The sequence below is a fragment of the Hypanus sabinus genome, chromosome 2, assembly GCF_030144855.1.
Source record: "Hypanus sabinus isolate sHypSab1 chromosome 2, sHypSab1.hap1, whole genome shotgun sequence".
NCBI lineage: Eukaryota > Metazoa > Chordata > Chondrichthyes > Myliobatiformes > Dasyatidae > Hypanus > Hypanus sabinus.
Window position 1 is genome coordinate 136,963,882 of NC_082707.1, and position 22,788 is coordinate 136,986,669.

The following is a 22,788-nucleotide window of genomic DNA, read 5'->3' on the forward strand; positions in this document are numbered from 1 at the left end:
AAGAGGCATGTAATTCTGAGGGTAATGATATTTTTAAACATCATTACCTGTTATCTGTATGCCTGGGATTGCATGGGTTAAATGGACAGTGTTTTGTAACTGGATCCTTGACTTTCTCACCAGGGGACCACACACTGTGCAGATCACAAATAACATCTCCTTCCTGACAATCAACACTAGTGCATCTCAAGGGTGTGTGCTTAGCCCACTGCTCTGCTCTCTACAACCACAACTGTGTGGTCAGGCATACCCAAGACGCCATCTAGGAATTTGGCGATGATAACTACCATTGGTAGAATTTCAGATGGTGTCAAGGAAGTGTACAGAAGCAAGATAGATCACAACAGCAACACAACAGCGTCACAACAACAGCCTCGCACACAATGTCAGTAAGACCAGGGAATGATTATGGACTTCATGAAGGGGAAGTTGAGGGAACACACACCAATCCTGATCAAGGGATCAGCAGTGGAAAGGGTGAGCAGTTTCAACTCCTGGGTGCCAACATCTCAGAAGAATATATCCCGAGCCCAACATCCTGATGCAATTACAAAGAAGGAATGGTAGTGGCTACATTTCATTAGGAGTTTGAGAAGACTTGGTATGTCACCAAAGACACTTGCAAATTTTAAAGATACCATGGAGAGCATTCTAACTGGTTGCATCACTGTCTGGTACAGAGGGGCCACTGCAGAGAAGGCTTTGGCTCAACGGGGCTTAGGTGATTACAGGTTGAGGTGAGGTAAGTTATCTGTATAGAATACAAAGTATGTGAGAGAGGTCGGTTTTCTGTGTTTGGTGTCGGATGTGGGAGGTCCTGAAGACTCCCAGCCTCCCGGACTGCCACATCTGCACCAGGTGCGTCAAGCTGCAACTCCTTAGGGTGAACCACGTAAGGGAGTTGGAGATGCAGCTCGATGACCTTCATCTAGTCAGGGAGACTGAGGTGGTTATAGAGAGGAGCTATAGGCAGGTAGTCACTACTCCAGGGCCTCGGGAGACAAAGAAGTGGATAACAGTCAGGAGAGGGAGGGCAAGAATTGTCCCCCTTAACAATAAGTACTCCTGTTTGAGTACTGTTGGGGGAGACGGCCTACCTGGGGGAAGCAATAGTGGACGCGCCACTGGCACAGAGTCTGGCCCTGTGGCTCAGAAGGGTAGGGAAAGGAAGAGGATGGCAGCAGTGATAGGGGCCTCTATAGTTAGGGAGTCAGTCAGGCGATTCTGTGGACGCAGGAAAGAAACACAGATGGCAGCTTGCCTCTCAGGTGCCAGGGTCCAGGATCATTCTGATCACATCCATGTTATCTTGAAGTGGGAAGGAGAACAGCCAGAGGTCATGGTACATATTGGTACCAATGACATAGGTTGGAAAAGGGACGAGGACCTGAAAACAGACTAGAGGGAGTTAGGAAGAAAGTTGAGAAGCAGGACCTCAAAGGTAGTAATCTTGGGAATAAGGGCAGGAGAGGTTCTGGAGGATTGCAGATGTTGTTCCCTTATTCAAGAAAGGGAGTAGGGATAGCACAGGAAATTATAGACCAGTGAGTCTTACTTCAGTGGTTGGTAAGTAGATGGAGAAGATCCTGAGGGGAGGGATTTATGAACATTTGGAGGGGCATAATAGAATTAGGAATAGTGAGCATGGCTTTGTCAAGGGCAGTCATGCCTTACGAGCCTGACTTAATTTTTTGAGGATGTGACTAAACACATTGATGAAGATACAGCCGTAGATATAGAATATATGGAATTTAGCAAGGTATTTGATAAGGTACCCCATGCAAGGCTTATTTAGAAAGTAAGGAGGCATGGGATCCAAGTGGAGATTGCTTTGTGCATCCAGAACTGAATTGCCTACAGAAGACAAAGTGGGTGTAGACGGTCATATTCTGCATGGAGGCCGGTGACCAGTGCTGTGCTTCAGGGATCTGTTCTGGCACCCCAAACCCTTTGTAATTTTTATAAATGACTTGTATGAGGAAGTGGAGAGATGGGTTAGCAAATTTGCTGATGACACAAAGGCTGGGGGTGTTGTGGATAATGTGGAGGGCTGTCAGAGGTTACAATGGGATATTGATAGGATGCAAAACTGGGCTGAGAAGTGGCAGATGGAGTTTAACCCAGATAAGTGTGAGGACGAAGGGTCTCAACCCAAAATGTCGACAGCACTTCTCCCTATAGATGCTGCCTGGCCTGATGTGTTCCACCAGCATTTTGTGTATGAGTGTGTTGTTTGAATTTCCAGCATCTGCAGATATCCTTGTGTATGCAGATTGACTCTATGGTTAAGGCATTCAGTGCATTGGCCTTCATCAATCGTGAGATTCCTCACTACAGGATGTGCAAACCATTGAAAAGGTGCAGAGGATATTTACAAGGATGTGGCCTGGATTGGGGAGTATGCCTTATGAGCATAGGTTGAGTGAACTTGGCCTTTTCTCATTGGAGCGATGGAGGATGAGATATGACCTGATAGAGCTGTACAAGATAATGAGAGGCATTGATCATTTTTCCCCGGGCTGAAATGGCTAGCATGAGAGGGCATAGTTTTAAAGTGCTTGGAAGTAGGTACCGAGGAGATGTCAGGTGTAAGTTTTTTTTAAAAAAACGCACAATGGTGAGTGTGTGGAATGGGCTGCCAGCAGCGACGGTGGAGGCAGAAGTGATAGGGTCTTTAAGAGACTCCTGGATGGGTAAGTGGAGCTTAGAAAAATAGAGGGCCATGGGTAAGCCTAGGTAATTCTAAGGTAGGGACATGTTCAGCACAGCTTTGCAGGCTGAAGGGCCTGTATTGTGTTGCAGGTTTTCTATATTTCTATGTAAACTCAGCTATCTCCATAGGGGCAGCAGACTCCCCAGCATGCAGGACACCTTCAAAAGGCAATGCTTCAAAAAGGCAGTATCCATCCTCAAGGACTCCAACTACCCTCTTCTCATTATTACCATCATAGTGGTGGTACAGGAACCTGATGACACACTGAACAGCTTCTTCCCTTCCACCATCAGATTTCTGAATGGACAGCGAACCCATGAACAGTACCTCGATAGTTCTTCCCTTCTTTCTGCACCATTTCTTTATATACAAATTTTCCAGTGATAATAAAGCTGATTCTTACTCACATGCCATTAAACATTGTTAGAAATATCAGTACCTGGTTTTGTACAATTAAAATGAAAACATTTCTTTTGATGCACCCTTAGAAGAATATTGAATTCTTAACTTTGTCTTCCCTGCAAAACAGTTGTACACTATTGTATTTTAATTTCCAGAGTTACCCATACAACTCCAGAGATATTAGTCAAGGAATCTAGATTATTTACTCAATGATATAGCTATTCTATTCAACTGCTATCTTTAGATGTCCATAGAAATAGATATACAGCTGAAAATTTCTAATGTAGAATGGTTATAATTTGGCACAAATTATACTCTCATTATTTACGATGATGACTGATTGAGTAAGGGGCTCCTTTTCGGGATATATGCTTTTGCCTATTGTTAAAGCAGCATTAATCATCACGCCCTGTCAGAGCACAATGCTGATTCATTTTATTAATGGAGTTCTCAATAATATCAACAAAAGGCAGAGGTTTAACTCATTGGGAGAAATCAGGAGCCCATGTGTAGAACAAAAGTAAGGGCACACAAATTATATCATTATCCAAATGAACTAGAATTGCTTTTGCTGACAAGCATTCAATTCACCTTAATACCTCACAGTTAAAGAGGTATAAAATCTTGACGCCCAGTTCTAACATCAGGCACTCATTGGAAACACAATGTACCAACCCTGGAGCAATCAAAATACTTAGTATTTTGCCCTGACGTCAGAAAAAAAACCTCTTTTCCATCAGTAACTGCTGTACACTATGAAGGCTCTATTTCTCTTATGGATTCACATGAGCAATTTTTTTCCTTGTACAAATCACAATAAAATAAGATTTCTCAGTTAATTATTTCAGGAAATTAAGGTAGGAATTTAAAGATCAATTTTACTTTGGTAAAAAAAAATTATCTAGCATTTTCCCAGCATATATTAACGAATAAACTTTTCTCAGGCTTACAGCCAGGTATGACTGTATTTTATAACCAACGTTTCAATACTCCAAGAAGAGTTTATTCATCAATTTGTTTTTGTCCTAGGGAAGTACTAACCATAACTCTTGTCATCCCATCCCACAAGGGATGTTAAAATTAACAGGAATAATCTACCAATGAAATAGCAAGAGAGCCAATAGTCAAAGACGCTTGACTAATTATAAATGAAAAAAGAAAACACTAGAAATGTTTAGCAGGTCTCAAGGGATCCAGAGTGATAACAGAACTTAGATCACTTTAACATTTCATTTCAAAAATAGGAAAAGTTAGAGTAAAATTATTTTAAGACACAAAAGGACTACAGGAGAAGAAAAAGCGCGAAGATGTTTACAGCAAGGTAGAGCATAGGTTGATAAAAATACTGAAACCAGGAAAAAAAAGGAGCAGTAAAAACTTAAGGAATTAAAAATATATAGTTTGAAACTTATATTCATCATGAATAACTTTTCACCATTGTAGACAACCACGTCTGTTCCATTACCTGGCATTGTGTAATTACACTTTGCCTCCTGCTCACTTCCAATACTAAACTTTCTATATCAGTCTCCACATGTAACAAGTCATCCTCCATAATTACCAACACCTCCAATATGATACCAGATATCTTCAATCTTATTCCTACTTTGTTCTGAGGAAACCATTTCTGTCAGTACACCAGTTCATTTTCTACACCCTTCTCATAACACCATTCTAAGCATCAAATGAAACTGCCCTTTTCCCCCAATTGGAGATCAAAACACTAATTGCAAGTCTTCCACTGTAGACATTTGGTTACTTCAAAACAATCTCTTCTATACTGGAGAAACCAAACTACTGGCCACTTCACAGAGCATCTCCATTCTGCTGGCAAGCACAAGCACACTCATCCAGTTGCCTGCAAAGTTAATTCTCCACCTCGTACCTCTGCCCATTCTGAGCTCCTTTCCCATATCACATACCCTTCCAACAAAGCCCAATTTAAGCCCAGCAAACACCATCTCATTTTCCAAATTGGCACTCAACAATTTCAGAAAATCTTTGGTTGCAGTCTCTGTGTCTTGTACCTCCAGTATTGTTGTTTATTCCCTTCAGCTAGCAATTTCAGATATTTATTCATTATCTCCTATTTATGTCTCTTCCCAACCTACATTTCATTTTTTTGCTCTTACTACCCTTTCATGCTGCTCCATTTACTTCCATCTGCCATTTAATCTCATCTGTCCATCAGACTTGTATTCTCCACTGTCTTTGCATCTTAAGTTATTGATTCTTACAAAAGACCATCAAACCAAAACAATTTACCTTACTGCATTTGTTGATTGTCCTGAATACAGCATATCCAGTAATTTAAAAAAAAGCAAAGAAGCGCAGTTGCCAAAAGTCTTAATTGTGACAAATATTTAAGAGATTACAAATTACTGGAGAGCGAAACAGTTAACATTTCAGGTCCTTCATTCAAACTTATCTGAAACATTAACTCCCTTCCCAAATGCTAAATATTTCCAGCAATTTTTGTTTAATTCCAGGTTTTCAGCATGTACAATATTTTGAATTTGGCCTTAAGCAAGGCTCACTTACACACCAAATAATAGTTTACTAGTAGGAATACAGCAAGTAATTTTTAATGAAAATAAAGGGAACTGAGGTAGAACAAAGGAATAAATTAAATCATAAATACAGAACTTGGAATGAAAAGGGTAGGAATGATTAAAATAGCATATAGTTATACACGTTGCTACTGAAGTGAAATTGCTTTAAATTTGATCATTTGAAAAAGTATTTCAAAATACATTAAGAAATATAATATGCAGAACAAGATACGAGACTGGACTGGAAAGCTCACACACAGCCATTCATAAAGGGATACACATTTAAGTTCCATGAGTTCACATAAAAGCTAGGAATTTAATATATCTGGAATTAAATGACAATTAGTCTTACTAATAGTAACCAAGAAACTATTGAAGTTAAAATCATCTGTCCCCCTGCTATTCTTTAGGGAAGTAAACCATTCATAATTCAAGTCTAGCCTGCATCTCCAAATCCACATCAAGGTGATCAATACCTAACTGCTCTCAAAAAAGTTCCACTTAGATAAAGCAAAATAACTGGGGACTGGACAGATTGTTGACAATGACCCAGGCAATCTACCTTATTGTAGGTAGGCAGAAATAATGGAACTGTTGAAGTAGCAACACAAGTACCCAAACTAAAAACATGAGATAAGGAAGAGAAAATTAACTGAACCTCAAAATATAAGAAAATGAATAAACAAAATCATTGATTTGATTTGACAAATGCCCTGCTTTTATGCTGCAAGGTTCTAGAATTCCAGACAACATTTTCAAGGTAGTCAGTGCAAGTGGAAATAATATAAACCTACTCACCATTGGATTGGAATGTGTGGTTCTGAGTTACATGCTTCTGAACATAGCATTATCTTACAAAATGCTCATACACAAGGCAGTAAACCTGTAATTTTCATCTTGCACACATTTTTGAAAATGATGTAATTATTTACCTCAATAGAAAAGTTAAAAAAAAATGCAGAAACTATTTTAGGATAAGGTACCTTTTTAAAAAAAAACATGATAAAGTCAAGACAAATTAGACACAAATAAGCAACAAAAGGAGCAAAAGACACTTCCTTTTTTGTGAACAAATATAAACCACATATTTCCTAAAATTCATATAATGAAGATTTAAAAAAACTGCAGGCACTGGAAATCTGAAACAATGACAGGAAATGCTGAAAATAACTCAATGGGTCAAGAAACATCTGTGAAAAGAGAAACAGTGAATGCTTCAGGTCTGCAACCCTTGTTCAGGATTAAATTACATATTTCTGATGTATTGAAAATGATTTAGATACAAATATAAATTAATCTATTTATCAGTAATTTACCACACAAACCTGAGGGACACGTTATTAAGGAACTTCAGGAAATAGTGCAATGTATCAATAGTTTTCTCAGGGAGCAAACAGGAAAGAAGAATTGTGGCAGAAATCTTCTCATCATTTTGCAGCTGTTGTGCTCTGAAGAAGGCTTCATGCAATTCCAGTGGAAGTACAGGCTCAGGCAGCTCCCGAAAAAATTGTTTAACCAAACCTGCCACATCACAAGGTGGCGACAGAGTAAGCCATTTTTCACCCTGATTCACTTTGGCCTAGAGAAACAAACATATTGCATTCACATTAGTAGTGTGCACTCCAGAGAGAGATGTCAATAGATATAAATGCAGAACAACGCTCATGACACCCTACCAAAAATCATACAGCAAATCCCCTCAGATTGGAGCAAACTTCTTAAACATGTGAAAAAAATTTAAAAGGCCATGTTTGAAAATATTACATCCAGTAAAACTAAATGCAAGCTTTAATTTCATCATTTCATTACTTCTTTTGACAGCAAGACTGATCAGTATATGATTTGAAAAATGTGAAAAAGTTGCAATGTGCTTAATACCTTATCAAAATTAATCTATCCATTTTAAATATTGTCTACCAAAATAAGTGCACATGACATTCAATTAGTAGACTACATTTTTACCACAAAAAGCTTGATGAGCTTAACAAAGAAAAATTCATTACTCTTTAAAAAGCAACAAGTAAAAATAAACACAAGGAAATCTGCAGATGCAGATGCTGGAAATTCAAACAACACACACAAAATGCTGGTGGAACGCAGCAGGCCAGGCAGCATCTATAGGAGAAGCACTGTCAACGTTTTGGGCCAAGACCCTTCGTCAGGACTAACTGAGAGGAAAGATGGTAAGAGATTTGAAAGTAGTGGGAGGAGGGGGAAATGCGAAATGATAGAAGACCGGAGGGGGTGGGGTGAAGCTGAGAGCCAGAAAGGTGATTGGCAAAAGGGATACAGAGCTAGAGAAGGGAAAGGATCATGGGGCAGGAGGCCTCAGGAGAAAGAAAGGGGGAGGTCTTCAACCCTCCTCTTCTTCATGGACACCCCGCTCTGGTCTTCTGCCTGCTCTGGATCTCTTTATTGCTAATTGCCGACGGGACATCAACCATCTCAACTTCACCACACCCTGTTCCAATTCCAACCTCACTCCATCCGAACGCTCTGCTCTCCGCTCCCTCCGCGCCAATCCCAACCTCACTATAAAACCCGCTGATATGGGGGGGAGCTGTTGTTGTCTGGCGTACTGTCCTCTACCTGGCCGAGGCACAGTGACAACTCTCTGATACCTCCTCTTATTTACCCCTTGATCGTGACCCCACTAAGCAAGAAAAAAAGGAAGAAACATAAAGATCAGTGTAAAGACAACAGTCTCCTCCTCAGATGCAACCTGATGGGGGAAGAGAGGTACACAAAGATTGGACATCCAAAGTGAAGGTGAGGCAGATGGGACAGCAAATTAGATGTGACAAAATGATGGATTGCATGCATGGTGTCCATGATGTAGGTGGGAAGGAAGCAACCAAACAGGATCGGTCCAGTGAGCTACAGCAAGCAGAAATAATGGACATACCAGGACAGTCCAGTTCATAGATCTTGGGTAGGAAATAAAAGTGGGAAGTGTGGGTTTGAGGCAGTATTAAGTGCAAGGCTCAGGAGAGAGCCATGAGGGCATGTGAGAAAGTGGCCTGGTGTACATTGGTGGGGTCATAGTCCAGGGGAATGAGGTGGTGTCCAAGTGCTGCCACCTGGCCTCTGCAAGTAGAAATCAGTCCACCAGACTACAACAGCCTCACCCTTGTCTGCAGGTTTGTTGTCTAGATTGTGATTGATACAAAACAAGTAGTGTTGAACATTCAGACAGGATGTGGCAGAAGTGGGTGAGGGGAGTGGAGAATGTGAAACAATTGATGTTGTGGCAGCAAGATGCCTTTTACATAACAACTAAGTAAATATCCCAATGTGCTTGATAATTGCCTTAAATTTGACTCTGGGTTGTATAAGATATTAGAATTTTAACTCCAAATAGGCAGGTTAAAAGGAGGGAGGGAATGGATTAATTCAAAGGCTTGAAATCCAAAGTACAGCAAACAATGGAGCAAAGTTGCCTTGCGAAGACAACTTCATATTCAAGAGATCATAATTATTAGAAAGTAGGAATCTCAAGGGTAAAGGGCATGTAGAATTTTATGTAGTGTGTCGCGTGGCCAAGTGGTTAAGGCGTTGGACTGGCGATCTGAAGGTCGTGAATTTGAGCCCCAGCTGAGGCAGCTTTGTGACCTTGAGCATGGCACTTAACCACACATTGCTCTTGTCCACCCAGCTGAAAATGGGTACCGGCAAAATATGGGGGGTTAGCCTCGCGATAGACTGGCGTCCTATCCAGGGGTGGGGGGTGGAGGGAGAGAGAGTGTCTTCTCATACTCTCAGTCGCTTCACACCATGGAAACCAGCATAAACACCGGCCTGATGAGCCTATAAGGCTCAGGACAGATTTTAACTTTTTAGAATTTTATGTGGCAGGGATCAGTCGGTTGGTGGCGCAGTGACATCAGCACCGGACTCCGGAACGGAGGTTCCCGGGTTCAAATCCAATCGGGCTGTTCCCAAGTACTCTTTCCATCCGTGCCGAGTTGAGTGTTGAGCTCGCAACTCGACCTCGTAAAATAAAGAAAAATACTGCAAAATGTCTGTGTGAGGAGTGGCGCACCACACAGTCTTTCGTTCTGCACCTTGCAAGGCATGAAAATGCCCGACGCTGGCCTCTCAGGCCTGAGTCGACGTCATCATTGATCAGTGAAGGTGGAAGAACATTAAAATGAGGATGAAGATGTTAAAAACTGAAGTTCTCTGTAACAGACCAGTACCAGATGAGGTAATAATTTACATGATAACCAATCAAATTATATTCAGAATCAACAAATGAATGGAATGAGTTCGCTCTACAACACTACAACTATTGTGACATCTGGATTCTTTGGATATTACATTAAGAATAATAGAAAAATGAGCCATGAAGGTAGCAGTTGTGGTGCCAACGTTCCACTTCTATGAAGAAATGATGAAAGTGAAACTATCCTCATCTCATATAGAGATCCGGGGTTAGCAATAGAAATTAAATATTGCTCAGTACCTTTAAAATTTTAAGACGAGTCACAGATCCTGATTTTCTGAAGAGTCCTTCTGTGTGAATGTGCTTTTCTAAGTAGCTGCAGGCATCAACGAGAAACCTAAAAGTACAGATCATGAACAAAATGTCAGTTAGATTGCTGATTAATAATTTAATTATTTCTAATCTATTAAAATAATGTACAATTAGTTCTGACTTAACATTTAAGCGAGCTACAACCAGTGTGAAAGTGGAGTAACTGAACAATTTTCACTGAAAGGCTACCATTAGGAGACTATGATTAAAATATTATGTATCAGGTGGAGTTCAAGACTTGATATCTGATGTTATATATTTTGCAATATTTATTTCAAAAATATTCAACCGGACCAATTAGCTGTTTGTGTTAATACTAACAACTTGGATGAAAGCGTAGGAGGGATGAATAGCAAGTGTGCAAGCAAAACAAAAATCGGGGATGCCATAAATAGTGAAGAAGATTGTTTAAGGCTACAACTGGGAAGTTGAACAGAGCAAGTAGATTTAATCCTGACAAGTGCAAGGTGCATTTGGGAAAAGTCCAATAGGGGTAGGACATGCACAGTAAATAAATAGGCATTAAGGAATGCTGATAAACAAAGAGACTGAGGAGTCCAAGTGTATTGTTCCTTGAAAATAGCAACACAAGTCAAAAGGCCAGTGAGGGCATATGATACATTTACCTTCATTAGCTGGGTATAAAATACAAGATAGGGTATCACGTGGGAGATCAGGGAAACTCCTAGCAAGTGGGAAGTGTGCCCAGCTACAGCTCTTGACCGGCTGCATTAAGGAACTAGAGTTAGACGTACTTGGGACCATTCAGGACGTTGCCCTGATGTCGGGTCCGAGCAAGGACATTACCTGGGACGAGGAGTCCGCCGCCGCTTTCATTCAAACGAAGGAAGCTTAGGCGAACGCCGCAATGCTAGTACATCCCAGAGTGGACGCATCTAACACGGCAGTCTGTTGGGTGCTGGAGCAACTCATCGCAGGTCGCTGGCAACCCCTGGCGTTTTTCAGCAAACACCTGCGACCACCCGAGCTCAAGTACACTGCTTTCGACCAGGAACTGTTGGCGCTCTACCTGGCAATCCGGCATTTCAGGTACTTCCTAGAAGGTCAGCCCTTCACCGTGTTCACGGACCACAAACCGCTTACCTTTGCGTTTACGAAAGCGTCCGACCCCTGGTCGTCCCGCCAGCAACGCCACCTGTCCTACATCTCTGAATACACGACGGATGTCCGGCACGTCTCAGATAAGGACAATGTCGTGGCGGATGCGCTCTCTCGCCCTACCGTTCATGCCCTTTCCCAAGGGGTAGACTTTGAGGCACTGGCAGAGGCGCAGCAGGTGGACGAGGAGATTCCGAGTTACAGAACCGCAGTCTCTGGTTTGCAGCTCCAGGACCTCCCCGTATGCCCGGGTGAGAGGACCCTACTCTGTGACGTCGCCACCGGCCAGCCCCGTCCCATCATCCCGACAGCCTGGCGGCGCCGTGTTTTCGACTCCATTTATAACTTGGCGCATCCAAGTTGTCCGGACAGTTGTCCGGATGGTTTCCAGCAGGTTTGTTTGGCACGGACTCCGCAAACAGGTCAGTGAATGGGCCAAAACGTGCATGCACTGCCAGACGGCCAAGGTGCAGCGGCACACCAAAGCCCCACCGCAGCAGTTCCATCCCGCCCACCGGCGTTTCGACCACATTCATGTGGATATCGTGGGCCCCCTGCCAGTGTCGCGCGGAGCGTGGCACCTCCTGACTATCGTGGACCGGTTCACAAGATGGCCAGAGGCGGTCCCGCTCACCGACACCACCTCCGAATCTTGCGTCCGAGCCCTGATCACCACCTGGATATCTCGCTTTGGTGTACCGGCCCACATTACCTCCGACAGAGGCGCCCAGTTCACCTCCAGCCTGTGGTCAGCTATGGCCAGCCTTTTGGAGACTCAGCTGCACCACACAACTGCCTACCACCCACAGTCGAACGGGCTAGTGGAGCGTTTCCACCGTCACCTGAAGTTGGCCCTCATGGCCCGCCTGCGAGGAGCCAACTGGGCGGACGAGCTTCCCTGGGTCCTACTCGGCATCTGCACAGCACCCAAGGATGACCTGCACGCCTCATCGGCCGAGTTGGCATACAGCGCGCCCCTGGTCGTCCCCGGGGAGTTCCTACCAGCCCCACGGGGGCAAGAGGAAGATCCTGCAGCAGTCCTGGGCAGACTACGCGAGAAGCTCGGTAACCTGGCCCCCATACCCACTTCACAGCACGGGCAGAACCCGACCTGCGTACCCAAAGACCTGCAGAACTGTAAGTTTGTGTTTGTACGAAGGGGCGGGCATCGGCCACCGCTGCAGCGGCCATACGAGGGGCCGTTTATGGTGCTCCGGAACAATGGGTCCACGTTCGTGCTGGACGTTGGGGGGAAAGAAAAGGTTTTCATGGTGGACCACCTCAAACCGGCCCATGTGGACCTGGCACAACCGGCCGAGTTTCCGGCACCTCGGCGCAGAGGCCGACCTCCCAAGCAGGTTCTGGCCCAGACTGTGGACATTGGGGGGGGGGTGTATCGCCGGTTCTGGGGGTGTGGGTTATGTGGCGACCCATTTCCTGGCACATCCGAACCGGCTCACAATTAGATAGCCTACGGTGGTTTGCCAGCACAGAGCTTTGGAGCCTCTGCGCCACGGGGGGCAGGTTGAGGGAGGCTTAAAAGTGAGGTTGAGGGAGGCTTAAAAGTGAGGCTGAGGATTTCGAATAAAGTTTTTTCCTTCGACTGCAGTTACCGACTCCGTGTCGTAATTTTAGCGCTGCGTGTAGCACACCGCTACAGGGCGAACTTTTTTTGAAAAAGAAGCAGTGTGTGGTGGGTGCTTGGAAGTGCTGTCAGGGGTGGCAGTGGAGGCAGATGTGATAAAAGCACTTAAGAGGCTCTTGGGTGCATGAATGTGTAGGCAGAAGTAATTAGTTTAATTAGGCATCATTAACTTAATTAGTTCAACACAACATCATGGGCTTGTTCCTGTGCTCTGCCTTTCTATGTTCAATGCAGCAGCTTTATAAAATACTGGTCACTATAGTAAAGGAATTTGTCACACGTACATTGAAACATGTAGTGAAACTTGTGGTTTTGCGTCAATGACTTACACTGTCTAAAGATTATGTTGGGGCTGTCAGCAAGTGTCACCATGTTTCCAGTGCAAACACAGCATAGAAATTTATCACAGAAGTTATAAGCTAGCTTATATTAACAATGATCATCAATCAACTGCTTCAATTCTTGTACTCCAAGCAGGCCAATAGCTTGTGCCTTGCACTAAAAGTACTAGATCAGGGGTGGGCAAACTTTTTGACTTGAGGGCCACAAAGGGTTCTAAAATTTGACAGGGGGGCCGGACCAGGAGCAGATGGACGGAGTGTTTTGGTAATACACCTCATAAGAGAAAATAAAATATCATGGGATATGTAGAAAACATGTGCTTTAATTTCAATTGAAAATGAACAAATGCATTACAACAAAATATCTGTCTTTGAAGTCCCATGGTATTTAGCTATTTATTGAAATGTCTTTTAAAACACTGAAAATTAAATGAATAAAATACAGCTTTTTTTAATAGTAACAGTTATTATTTTAAAGCACTGAAAATTCTGTTATCCTTCAAGATATTATCATCATCACTCTCCTCCTGACTGTCTTTATTTCAAAAACGGTAGGAGATGCAGGTCTACTTGTCCTGCTCCTTCTTATTCAATTGTCCCCTGTGCCAAAACTCAACAACGACCCGCACAATGACAGAACAGTGAGAGCGCGCCAATATGTGGAGCTCTGTGCTCGCAAATCCCCGCAGGCTATCTCCCTTAGCCGGAACGCTGGCTAATTTTGAGCCGGTTCGGATGTGCCAGGAAATGGGTCGCCACAAGGTCACAAAGTAAAGTGCAAATGTGGAGTAATACGCTGCACCTCAACAAAGGTCAATGTATATAGAGTGCGTCATCTATTGGGAAGACGCCAGAATTGCGGGGAAAAAACGTTAACAAGGTTTATTAATATAATTTCATCAAGTTCTGCGGGCCGGATTAAAAAGCTTAACGGGCCGCATATGGCCCGCGGGCCGTAGTTTGCCCATGCCTGTACTAGATCAACTCTCATTTGAACAGATCCTTCAAACAAATGTGGGCTACCCTCAGCCACCAGCACACCCCTAAGGCTGCATTGTTTGTTAAAGCAAATGACACATTTCACTATGTTTCAATGTGATAAATCAATGAAATTTATGTTTTACCCACTCATATTTCAGTCATTGTTGCTCAATACACTGAATTATCCAAGTGAACAATGGGAAGCTAGGCTAAAATACCTTAAATACCCAGTAATTTAAATTAAAATTGACTTTTAAAGGAGTAATCCAAAGCATAAAAGGTTTGATCCAAAATATTCTAGTTTACTGCTCTTTCAGTTTCAAATATCAACCAAAAATCAAAAAATTAATATTCTAAACCTTTCAACAATGTGAAGAATCATTTAGACCTGACTACTTACTGAGGAATGCTGGCATGTTCAAGGAGAGTGCATCGTGGAAGAGCATGCAGAGGGGTACCAAACACTCCACTGTACGTTATTTTCTTGTCCTAAGTCCAAAACAAAAATAAACTGATTCCACAATTAAATATTACTGAATATCAAAATAACCCAAGATGGTACGTGTAATAAAAAAAAGAGACAACATATAAAATTATAACTCTGGTTAAACTCCAGGTGCGTTCCTTTACACACTTGACAATGCATTTGATTTGCAAACTCCCAAGATTTCTAGGAAAATCTGTGGAAAAAATTATGCGCTAGCCCAGAGGACTTTGTTTAAGTAGCTTTACTTGATAGTAACAGTAAACAGTGAAGGGAGTTCCATTTGTGGTAAGTTGCGCAAAGACTAAAGCCATTGATCAAAATGGGTAGATCAACAAAAAGTTGCAATTAAGTATTTGTAATTGAAGATTTTAAAGACTGATTTATAAATTTATAAAGCCCAAACTCTTGTCAATTTAATCCAACTGCACTGTGGTAATGGAAGTGATACACTTCAAGTCAAGTTATGATAAATGAAAAATACAGTTCACTGAACACCAAAAAAAAACACAAACTGCACAGAATAAAGCAAACTTGAGAAATTCAAGCCAAAATGATGGATGGTGGCACCTTCTTAAATAATCTGTATGCCAGGAGCTCCTAATAAAGCCACAGCACACAATGAACACAAACTGAGATTCTAAGATAAACCTACACCATATTCAAGTCATTACAAATAAAGCCATCACTTAGCCCCTAATTTAGACATAATACTTGATTTGTGTTAGTAGCATCTTTTGAAGGACAACAACAAAAAAACTACAATAAATTGCCACAAAATAACCATTGGGCTAAGATTATTCTAGCCATAATTTTTTTTTTGTTTCATTTAGTGTAGATGCCATCTTGACTGGAAGTTCATGAATAATCCATATAAAAATATTTTTCTACCAAATGGCTATAACAGCCATGATGAGTTGTTAATATGAATATTATGCCTGCTCAAATTGTCTGTGGGAACTTGCAAAGCCATGTATTGCCATCAGATCTATCACCAGTTCCATTTACAATGATGGTTCTTGCTTCATACCGAAGAACAGACCATCTCTAACATAAAAAAAAACAGAAAACACTGGAAACACTTAACAGGTTGGTTAGCATTTGAGGGAAGAAAAACTTTTGGACCGGGGGGATGGCGAAGTAGGCTGCTGGAAGAACTCAGTAGATCAGGCATCAATCGTGGAGAAAAAGAAACAGTCAATTATCCCACCTGGCACTTATCCCTGCAAAGTTAAGTGCTACACCTGTCCCTACACCTCCTCCCTTACCATCATTCAAGGCCCCAAACAGTCCTTCCAGGTGAGGCAACACTTCACTTGAGTCTGCTGGAGTCATCTATTGCATTCGGTGTTCCCGGTGCGGCCTCCCCTACATCAACGAGACCCGATGCAGACTGGGGGACTGCTTCGTCAAGCACCTCCGCTCCATCCGCCACAGCGGACAGGATCTCCCGGTTGCCACCCACTTCAACTCTGCTTCACATTCCCATACGTGGCTCCTCTACTGCCATGATGAAGCCAAACTCAAGTTGGAGGAGCAACACCTCATATACCATCTGGGTAGTCTCCAGCCCCGTGGCATGAACATTGAATTCTCAACTTCTGGTAACTTCCTCCCCCTCCCTTCCCCTATCCCACTTTCACTCTGCCTCCTCCTATCACCTCCCTCATGGTTCTGCCTCCTTCTACTACCCACAGAGCTTTCCCCTTACATTACTTCTTCACCTTTCCTGCCTATTCCCTTCCTTGATCTTTCCTCTTACTGGTTTTTCACCTGGCAGCTTCCTCCCTCTCCTTCCCACCCTCCCCCCACCTTCTTTATAGGGCCCCTGCCCCCTCCCTCTTTAATGCTGATGAAGGGTCTCAGCCCAAAACCTTGCCTGTTCGTTTCCACAGATCCTGCCCGACCTGCTGAGTTCCTCCAGCAGGTTGTAGTCAATTATTCCTATGCCTCTATAAATGTGGAGTTACTCCAGTAGTTTGGTTCTTTTATGACCATTATTGTTTTAGATCCAGCATCTGTTGTTACTTGTCTTTCATGTTTTAAATTGAAGGCCCTGTTTCAGAAATGGACTAGAGGGGGGTAAAAAATGTGAATTATGCCCTGCTTCCATATTCATATCACAAGTAGCCAAGTTTTATTTTCAACCTGCACACATGTATCTGGATTTTTATATCCTGTACACTGCTAAGAAATCCTGCTCATTGTATTCGCTTCTTTGGTAACTCCCTTGGAGACATGTCTATCAGTTGATAGTAAGGGTCCATGGCATAAAAAAAGTTGAAAATTCCTGCCTTAGAGGATAGGAGTCTTATACATCATTAAAAACAATTTAGTAAATGCCAGTACGACATTTCAAGAAGGGCAATAGAAACAAACCCACTATAAGCTGGTGACCCTTACATCAGTCGTAAGGAAATTATTGATTAAGGTTCTTGAAATAGGATTTATTTGAATCTGAGAAAAGCAGAAATTTATTAGGGATAGTCAGCATGTGGTGAAAATCACATCTTACAAATTTGAATGAGTGCTTTTGAAGTTGCATTCTGGGTAGTACAGTGGATGATATCAGCATGGAATTTAGTGAAGCATTACACAAAGGACCCTCGTGGTGTACCGTTCCAGAAAATTAAAGCACAAGACCCATAGAGATTTGGTAGTTTTGGATTTGAAACAGTTTTGGTATAATGGTAGCAGTAAGGGGTGTTGACTGGAGGTCTATGACTAGTGGTTTTCTGTAAGGGTCAATGCTGGGATTTTTGGTTGGAGAGGGTGCAGAACAGGTACCTTCAAAACCCATCAATAAGCTTCAAAACTTGGGCCTCTGTACCTCCTTCAATATAGTATATTACTTTTAAAGAAATTATGTACACATTCAGCCTGTGACTAAGTGTAGGCTATTGACAGTTCCAATTTGAAAGTAAATTTGAAGCCTATTCCTAAACAAATCACAAAATCAAATTAAAGAAAATAAGCTGTAGAAGCTGTAAATCTGAAATAAAACAAAACACTAGAAACACCAAGTAGTTGAGCATACATCTGTGGGAAGAAACATAGAAAATCTACAGCACAATGCAGGCCCTTCGGCCCACAAAGTTGTGTCAAACATGTCCCTACCTTAGAAATTACTAGACTTACCTATAGCCGTCTATTTTACTAAGCTCCATGTATCTATCTAAAAGTCTCTTAAAAGATCCTATCATATCCATCTCCACCACCGTTGCAGGTAGCCCATTCCACGCTCTCACCACCCTCTTAAAAACTTACCTGACCTACTGTACCTACTCCGCAGCACCTTAAACCTGTGTCCTTTTTTGGCAACCATTTCAGCCCTGGAAAAATGCCCCTCACTATCCACACGACCAATGCCTCTTATCATCTTGTACACCTCTATCAGGTCATCTCTCATCCTCCATCGCTCCAAGGAGAAAAGGCCGAGTTCACAACCTATTCTCATAAGGCATACTCCCCAATCCAGTCAACATCTTTGTAAATCTCCTCTGCACCCTTTCTATTGCTTCCACATCCACATTCTTCCTGCAGTGAGGTGACCAGAACTGAACACAGTACTCCAAGTGGGGTCTGACCAGGCTCCTATATAGCTGCAACATTACCTCTTGGCTCCTAAATTCAGTTCCACAATTGACGAAGGCCAATACACCATACACCTTAACCACCTGCGCATTTGCTTTGAGCATCCTATGGACTCAGACCCCAAGATCCCTGATCCTCCACACTGCCAAGAGTCTTACTATTAATACTATATTCTGCCATCATATTTCACCTACCAGAATGAACCACTTCACACTTATCTGGGTTGAACTGCATCTGCCACTTCTCAGCCCAGTTTTGCATCCTATCAATGTCCCACTGTAACCTCTGACAGCCCTCCACACTATCCACAACACTTCCAACCTTTGTGTTATCAGCAAACTTACTAACCCATCCCTCCACTTCCTCATCCAGGTCATTTATAAAATTCACAAAGAATAAGGGTCCCAGTACAGATCCCTGAGGCACACCACTGGTCACCGACCTCCATGCAGAATATGACCCATCTACAACCACTCTCTGCCTTCTGTGGGCAAGCCAGTTCTGGATCCACAAAGCAATGTCCTCTTGGATCCCATGCCTCCTTACTTTTTCAAGCTTTGCATGGGGTACCTTATCAAATGCCTTGCTGAAATCCATATACACTACATCTACTGCACTTCCTTCATCAACATGTTTAGTCACATTCTCAAAAAATTCAAACAGGCTCGTAAGGCACGACCTGCCCTTGAGAAAGCCATGCTGACTATTCCTAATTATATACCTCTCCAAATGTTCATAAGTCTTTTATATATTTGTATCATTCATGATTTGTGAAGACTTAACTATATTGTAACTATTGCTTGTGTATCCTTTCATGTTCAGTTTAAATTTGTAAGTTTGTAATCCCACTATGTATTAATCTTATCATGTTGATATTAATAATAATAATAAAAAGATTGAAAAAGAAAGAAAGCACAAATGTTCATAAATCCTGCCTCTCAGGATCTTCTCCATCAACTTACCAACCACTGAGGTAAGACTCACTGGTCTATCTCGACTTCCTTTCTTGAATAAAGTAACAACATCCGCAACATTCCAATCCTCCGGAACCTCATCCGTCCCCATTGATGATGCAAAGATCATCGCCAGAGGCTCAGCAATCTCTTCCCTTGCCTCCAACATTAGCCTGGGGTACATCTCATCTGGTCCCGGCGACTTATCCAACTCGATGCTTTCCAAAAGCTCCAGCACAGCCTGTTTCTTAATATCTACATGCCCAAGCTTTTCAATCTGCTGCAAGTCATCACTACAATCACCAAGATCCTCATCCATAGTGAATACTGGAGTATTCATTAAGTACCTCTGCTATTTCCTCCGATTCCATACATACTTTCCCAATGTCACACTTGATAGGTCCTATTCTTTCACGTCTTATCCTCTTGCTCTTCACATACTTGTAGAATGCCTTGGGGTTTTCCTTAATCCTGCCTGCCATGGACCGTTTTGGCTCTCCTACTTTCCTTAAGATCCTTCCTATTAGCTTTATAATCTTCTAGATCCCTAACATTAGCTAGCTCTCTGAACCTTTTCTAAGCTTTTCTTTTCTTCTTGACTAGATTTATTACAGCCGTTGTACACCACGGTTCCTGTACCCTACCATAACTTCCCTGTCTGATTGGAACGTACCCATGCAGAACTCCACACAAATATCCCCTGAACATTTGCCACATTTCTTCTGTACTTTTCCCCCCAAGAACAAATTTCCAATTTGAGCTTCCAATTTTCTGCCTGACAGCCTCATAATTTCCCTTACTCCAACTAAACAATTTTCTAACTTGTCTATTCTTATCTCTCTCCAATGCTATTGTAAGGGAGATAGAATTTTGATCACTATCTCCAAAATGCACTCCCACTGAGAGATCTGACAACTGATCAGGTTCATTTCCCAATACCATATCAAGTACAGCCTCTCCTTTTGTAGGCTTACTTATTGACCAGATAACATTGATTACAGCTCATCCCCCATGGTCATTCTGGTTTTATCCTGTCTGCAATATCACCCTCCCCCACTCTCCTTGTAGTTTATTGTGTCATGAAACCTTACTGAACACACCTAACAAACTCCACCCCATTTAAATCCCTTGCTCTAGGGAGATGCCAATTGATATTTGGGAAATTAAAATCTCCCATCACAACTCTTATTACTATACTTTTCCAGGATCCGTTTCCCTTTCTGCTCCTCAATATCCCTGTTATTATTGGACAGCCCATAAAAAACATCCAGTAAAGTTACTGACCCCTCCTTGTTCCTAACCTCCATCCACAGAGACTCCGTAGACAATCCCTCCATGACGTCCACTTTTCTGCAGCTGTGACAGTATTTCTGATCAACAGTGCCATGCCCCCACCTCTTTTGCCTCTCTCCCTGTCCTTTCTGAAACATCTGAAACTAAAAAAAGAGAAATAGAGCTTGTATGTCAGGTGAAAGAGCCTTTTTAATGGAACTGGAAGTGGGGCTAAATAAACTTGTTAAACTACAAGGAGAGTGGGGGACAGTGATATTGCAGACAGGATAAAACCAGGATGACCATGGGGGATGAGCTGTAATCAATGTTATCTGGTCAATGAGTAATTAGTAGCAGTTTGAGAGCGAGAATATAGACAAAAGACCATAGGAGTTCTGAACTGCAGAGTATAAAAAACACCAAACAGGTAAATTTGTGCACGTCCTCTGCCCCCAGAGGAAAGAGAAACAAGCCAAGTCAATATCACAGATTGACAACTGATAGACAGAAATTAAGTTAACTGAAATTGAAGAATCCAGTCTTAAGTTTAGAAGACTGCAATGTGTCCAAATGGAAGACTAGATGCTGCACCTTCAGCTGGATCATGTTGCACCCTCTAAGTATAACATTGTAACTGCCTTCTAAACATAGTGTCTGTACCATCAGAAAGGACAAGGATAGCAGATGTAGAGGAATACGGAATGCATTTTGCAGAATACCAGGCTGAACAGGAAGCCCTTGAAACAGGATGAAGTCTGGTCACATTTCAAAAAGCAGGCAATCCAAACTCAGGAAGATACAAGTACATTGAAAATTTATGAAGGTCATAACCAAGTTACATGAAAGAACTATAAAATTAAAATCACAGATATTCACACAGCCTTTAATTCCTCTTTGTATTATATTACCTGGGTATAAGTAGTAAATTTGAGCATTTCAATGAGAACCTGAATAATGACATTTTTCCATTACTTCACTTCAAAAAGTATTTATACTTCCTGACAAGAGGAGAAACATCATTTACTCCATTAAGTCTATCCTGGTTCTCAGAGCATTTCCATTTTCAACTTGTAACTGATTCTCTCCCACAAGGACGCAAATTCCACCCTGATTCTCTTTAACACCCTCGACACAATTCTTACACAATCTCTTCAACTACCTGCACAACCTGGGATGTAGGAAGAAACCAAGGCATCAAGGAAAAGTCGAGAGCACATTTAAAGTCAGTACTATACTGAACGCAGAGGCCGGAAATGTTTAGGAGCAGCACTAACTGCTACACTACTGGACCGCTACAAGACCATCTTTTAAAGGGTCTTCCCACCGATGCGTAGATTCCCCCTCCCAAATATACGCTTGCATGGATATGCCCTAACAAATAAATGTAGCAGTGCTGAACGCTCCGATCCCGAAAATGAATGCTTAAGATAACTCGTTTTGAATCCCAATACAATTTAGTGCATTTTAATACCCACCTCTGTAAACTATCATTCCACATATCTAACGGCAACATATACCTCCCCAACCCACACCTTTCGTAATGTAAATAACATCATACTATGTAACTGTAATGTTTTGGTAATCTCTTACCCGGCCTTGTGGCCGACTGTTAGAGTGAATCCTGTTCCAGTGTTTCACTTTTATGCCGTAGTCTCGGAGGTGCTGCACCACGGCGAGCCTCACCATGTTCCTTTCAGCCTTCATTCTGGCTCCACTCCTGTCCTCAGGGCACCCGCTGCCCCTTCACCCACCGACTCAGTTTCTCGCCCCCTGCCCCTTTACCCACCGCTCCGGACACATTCGCTCTCTCCCACTACCCCTCCCTGTTCTTCCCCTGCCGCTCCTCGTCCCACCAGCACCACAATAATCTCCCCCTCCCCCACTGGCGTCCCCTCACCCCCACCCGTTTGCCCCTTGCGCGTTTTTCGCTCGAACGGTGGCGCTATCCAAAAGCGCTTCTTATTGGTTGAAGCTATTTCAAATGTGGGGTCTTGCCACGTACGGGTGTCTTCGATGCTGCCTGAGGCGTAGTGCGCCTGCGCAGTTACCGACACTCCAACGGCCGCCGGCTGACTGAATATGAGGCTGGAAGCAGGGGGAAGTCTGGTCATGTTTTTAAAAGGCGGGCAATCTAAACTCTCAGAGGTATGAGTGCATTAAACATAGAGGAAGGTCGTGCCCAAGTTCCATAAAAG

The 22,788-nt window shown here is 42.6% G+C and overlaps 1 protein-coding gene across 1 annotated transcript in view; it reads right to left on the reverse strand.

Annotated features, from left to right (window-relative positions):
* Window positions 1–22,434, reverse strand: part of LOC132384498 (rho GTPase-activating protein 11A-like) — a 61,230-nt gene extending 38,796 nt beyond the window's left edge. The window contains exons 1-4 of the mRNA XM_059955650.1: window positions 22,184–22,434; window positions 14,691–14,779; window positions 10,133–10,229; window positions 6,993–7,246 (exon numbers count right to left, since the gene is read on the reverse strand). Of these exons, the coding sequence (XP_059811633.1) occupies window positions 6,993–7,246; window positions 10,133–10,229; window positions 14,691–14,779; window positions 22,184–22,297 (554 nt within the window). The 5' untranslated portion in view covers window positions 22,298–22,434. The remainder of the gene's footprint in view (window positions 1–6,992; window positions 7,247–10,132; window positions 10,230–14,690; window positions 14,780–22,183) is intronic.
* Window positions 22,435–22,788: the final 354 nt, after the last annotated feature.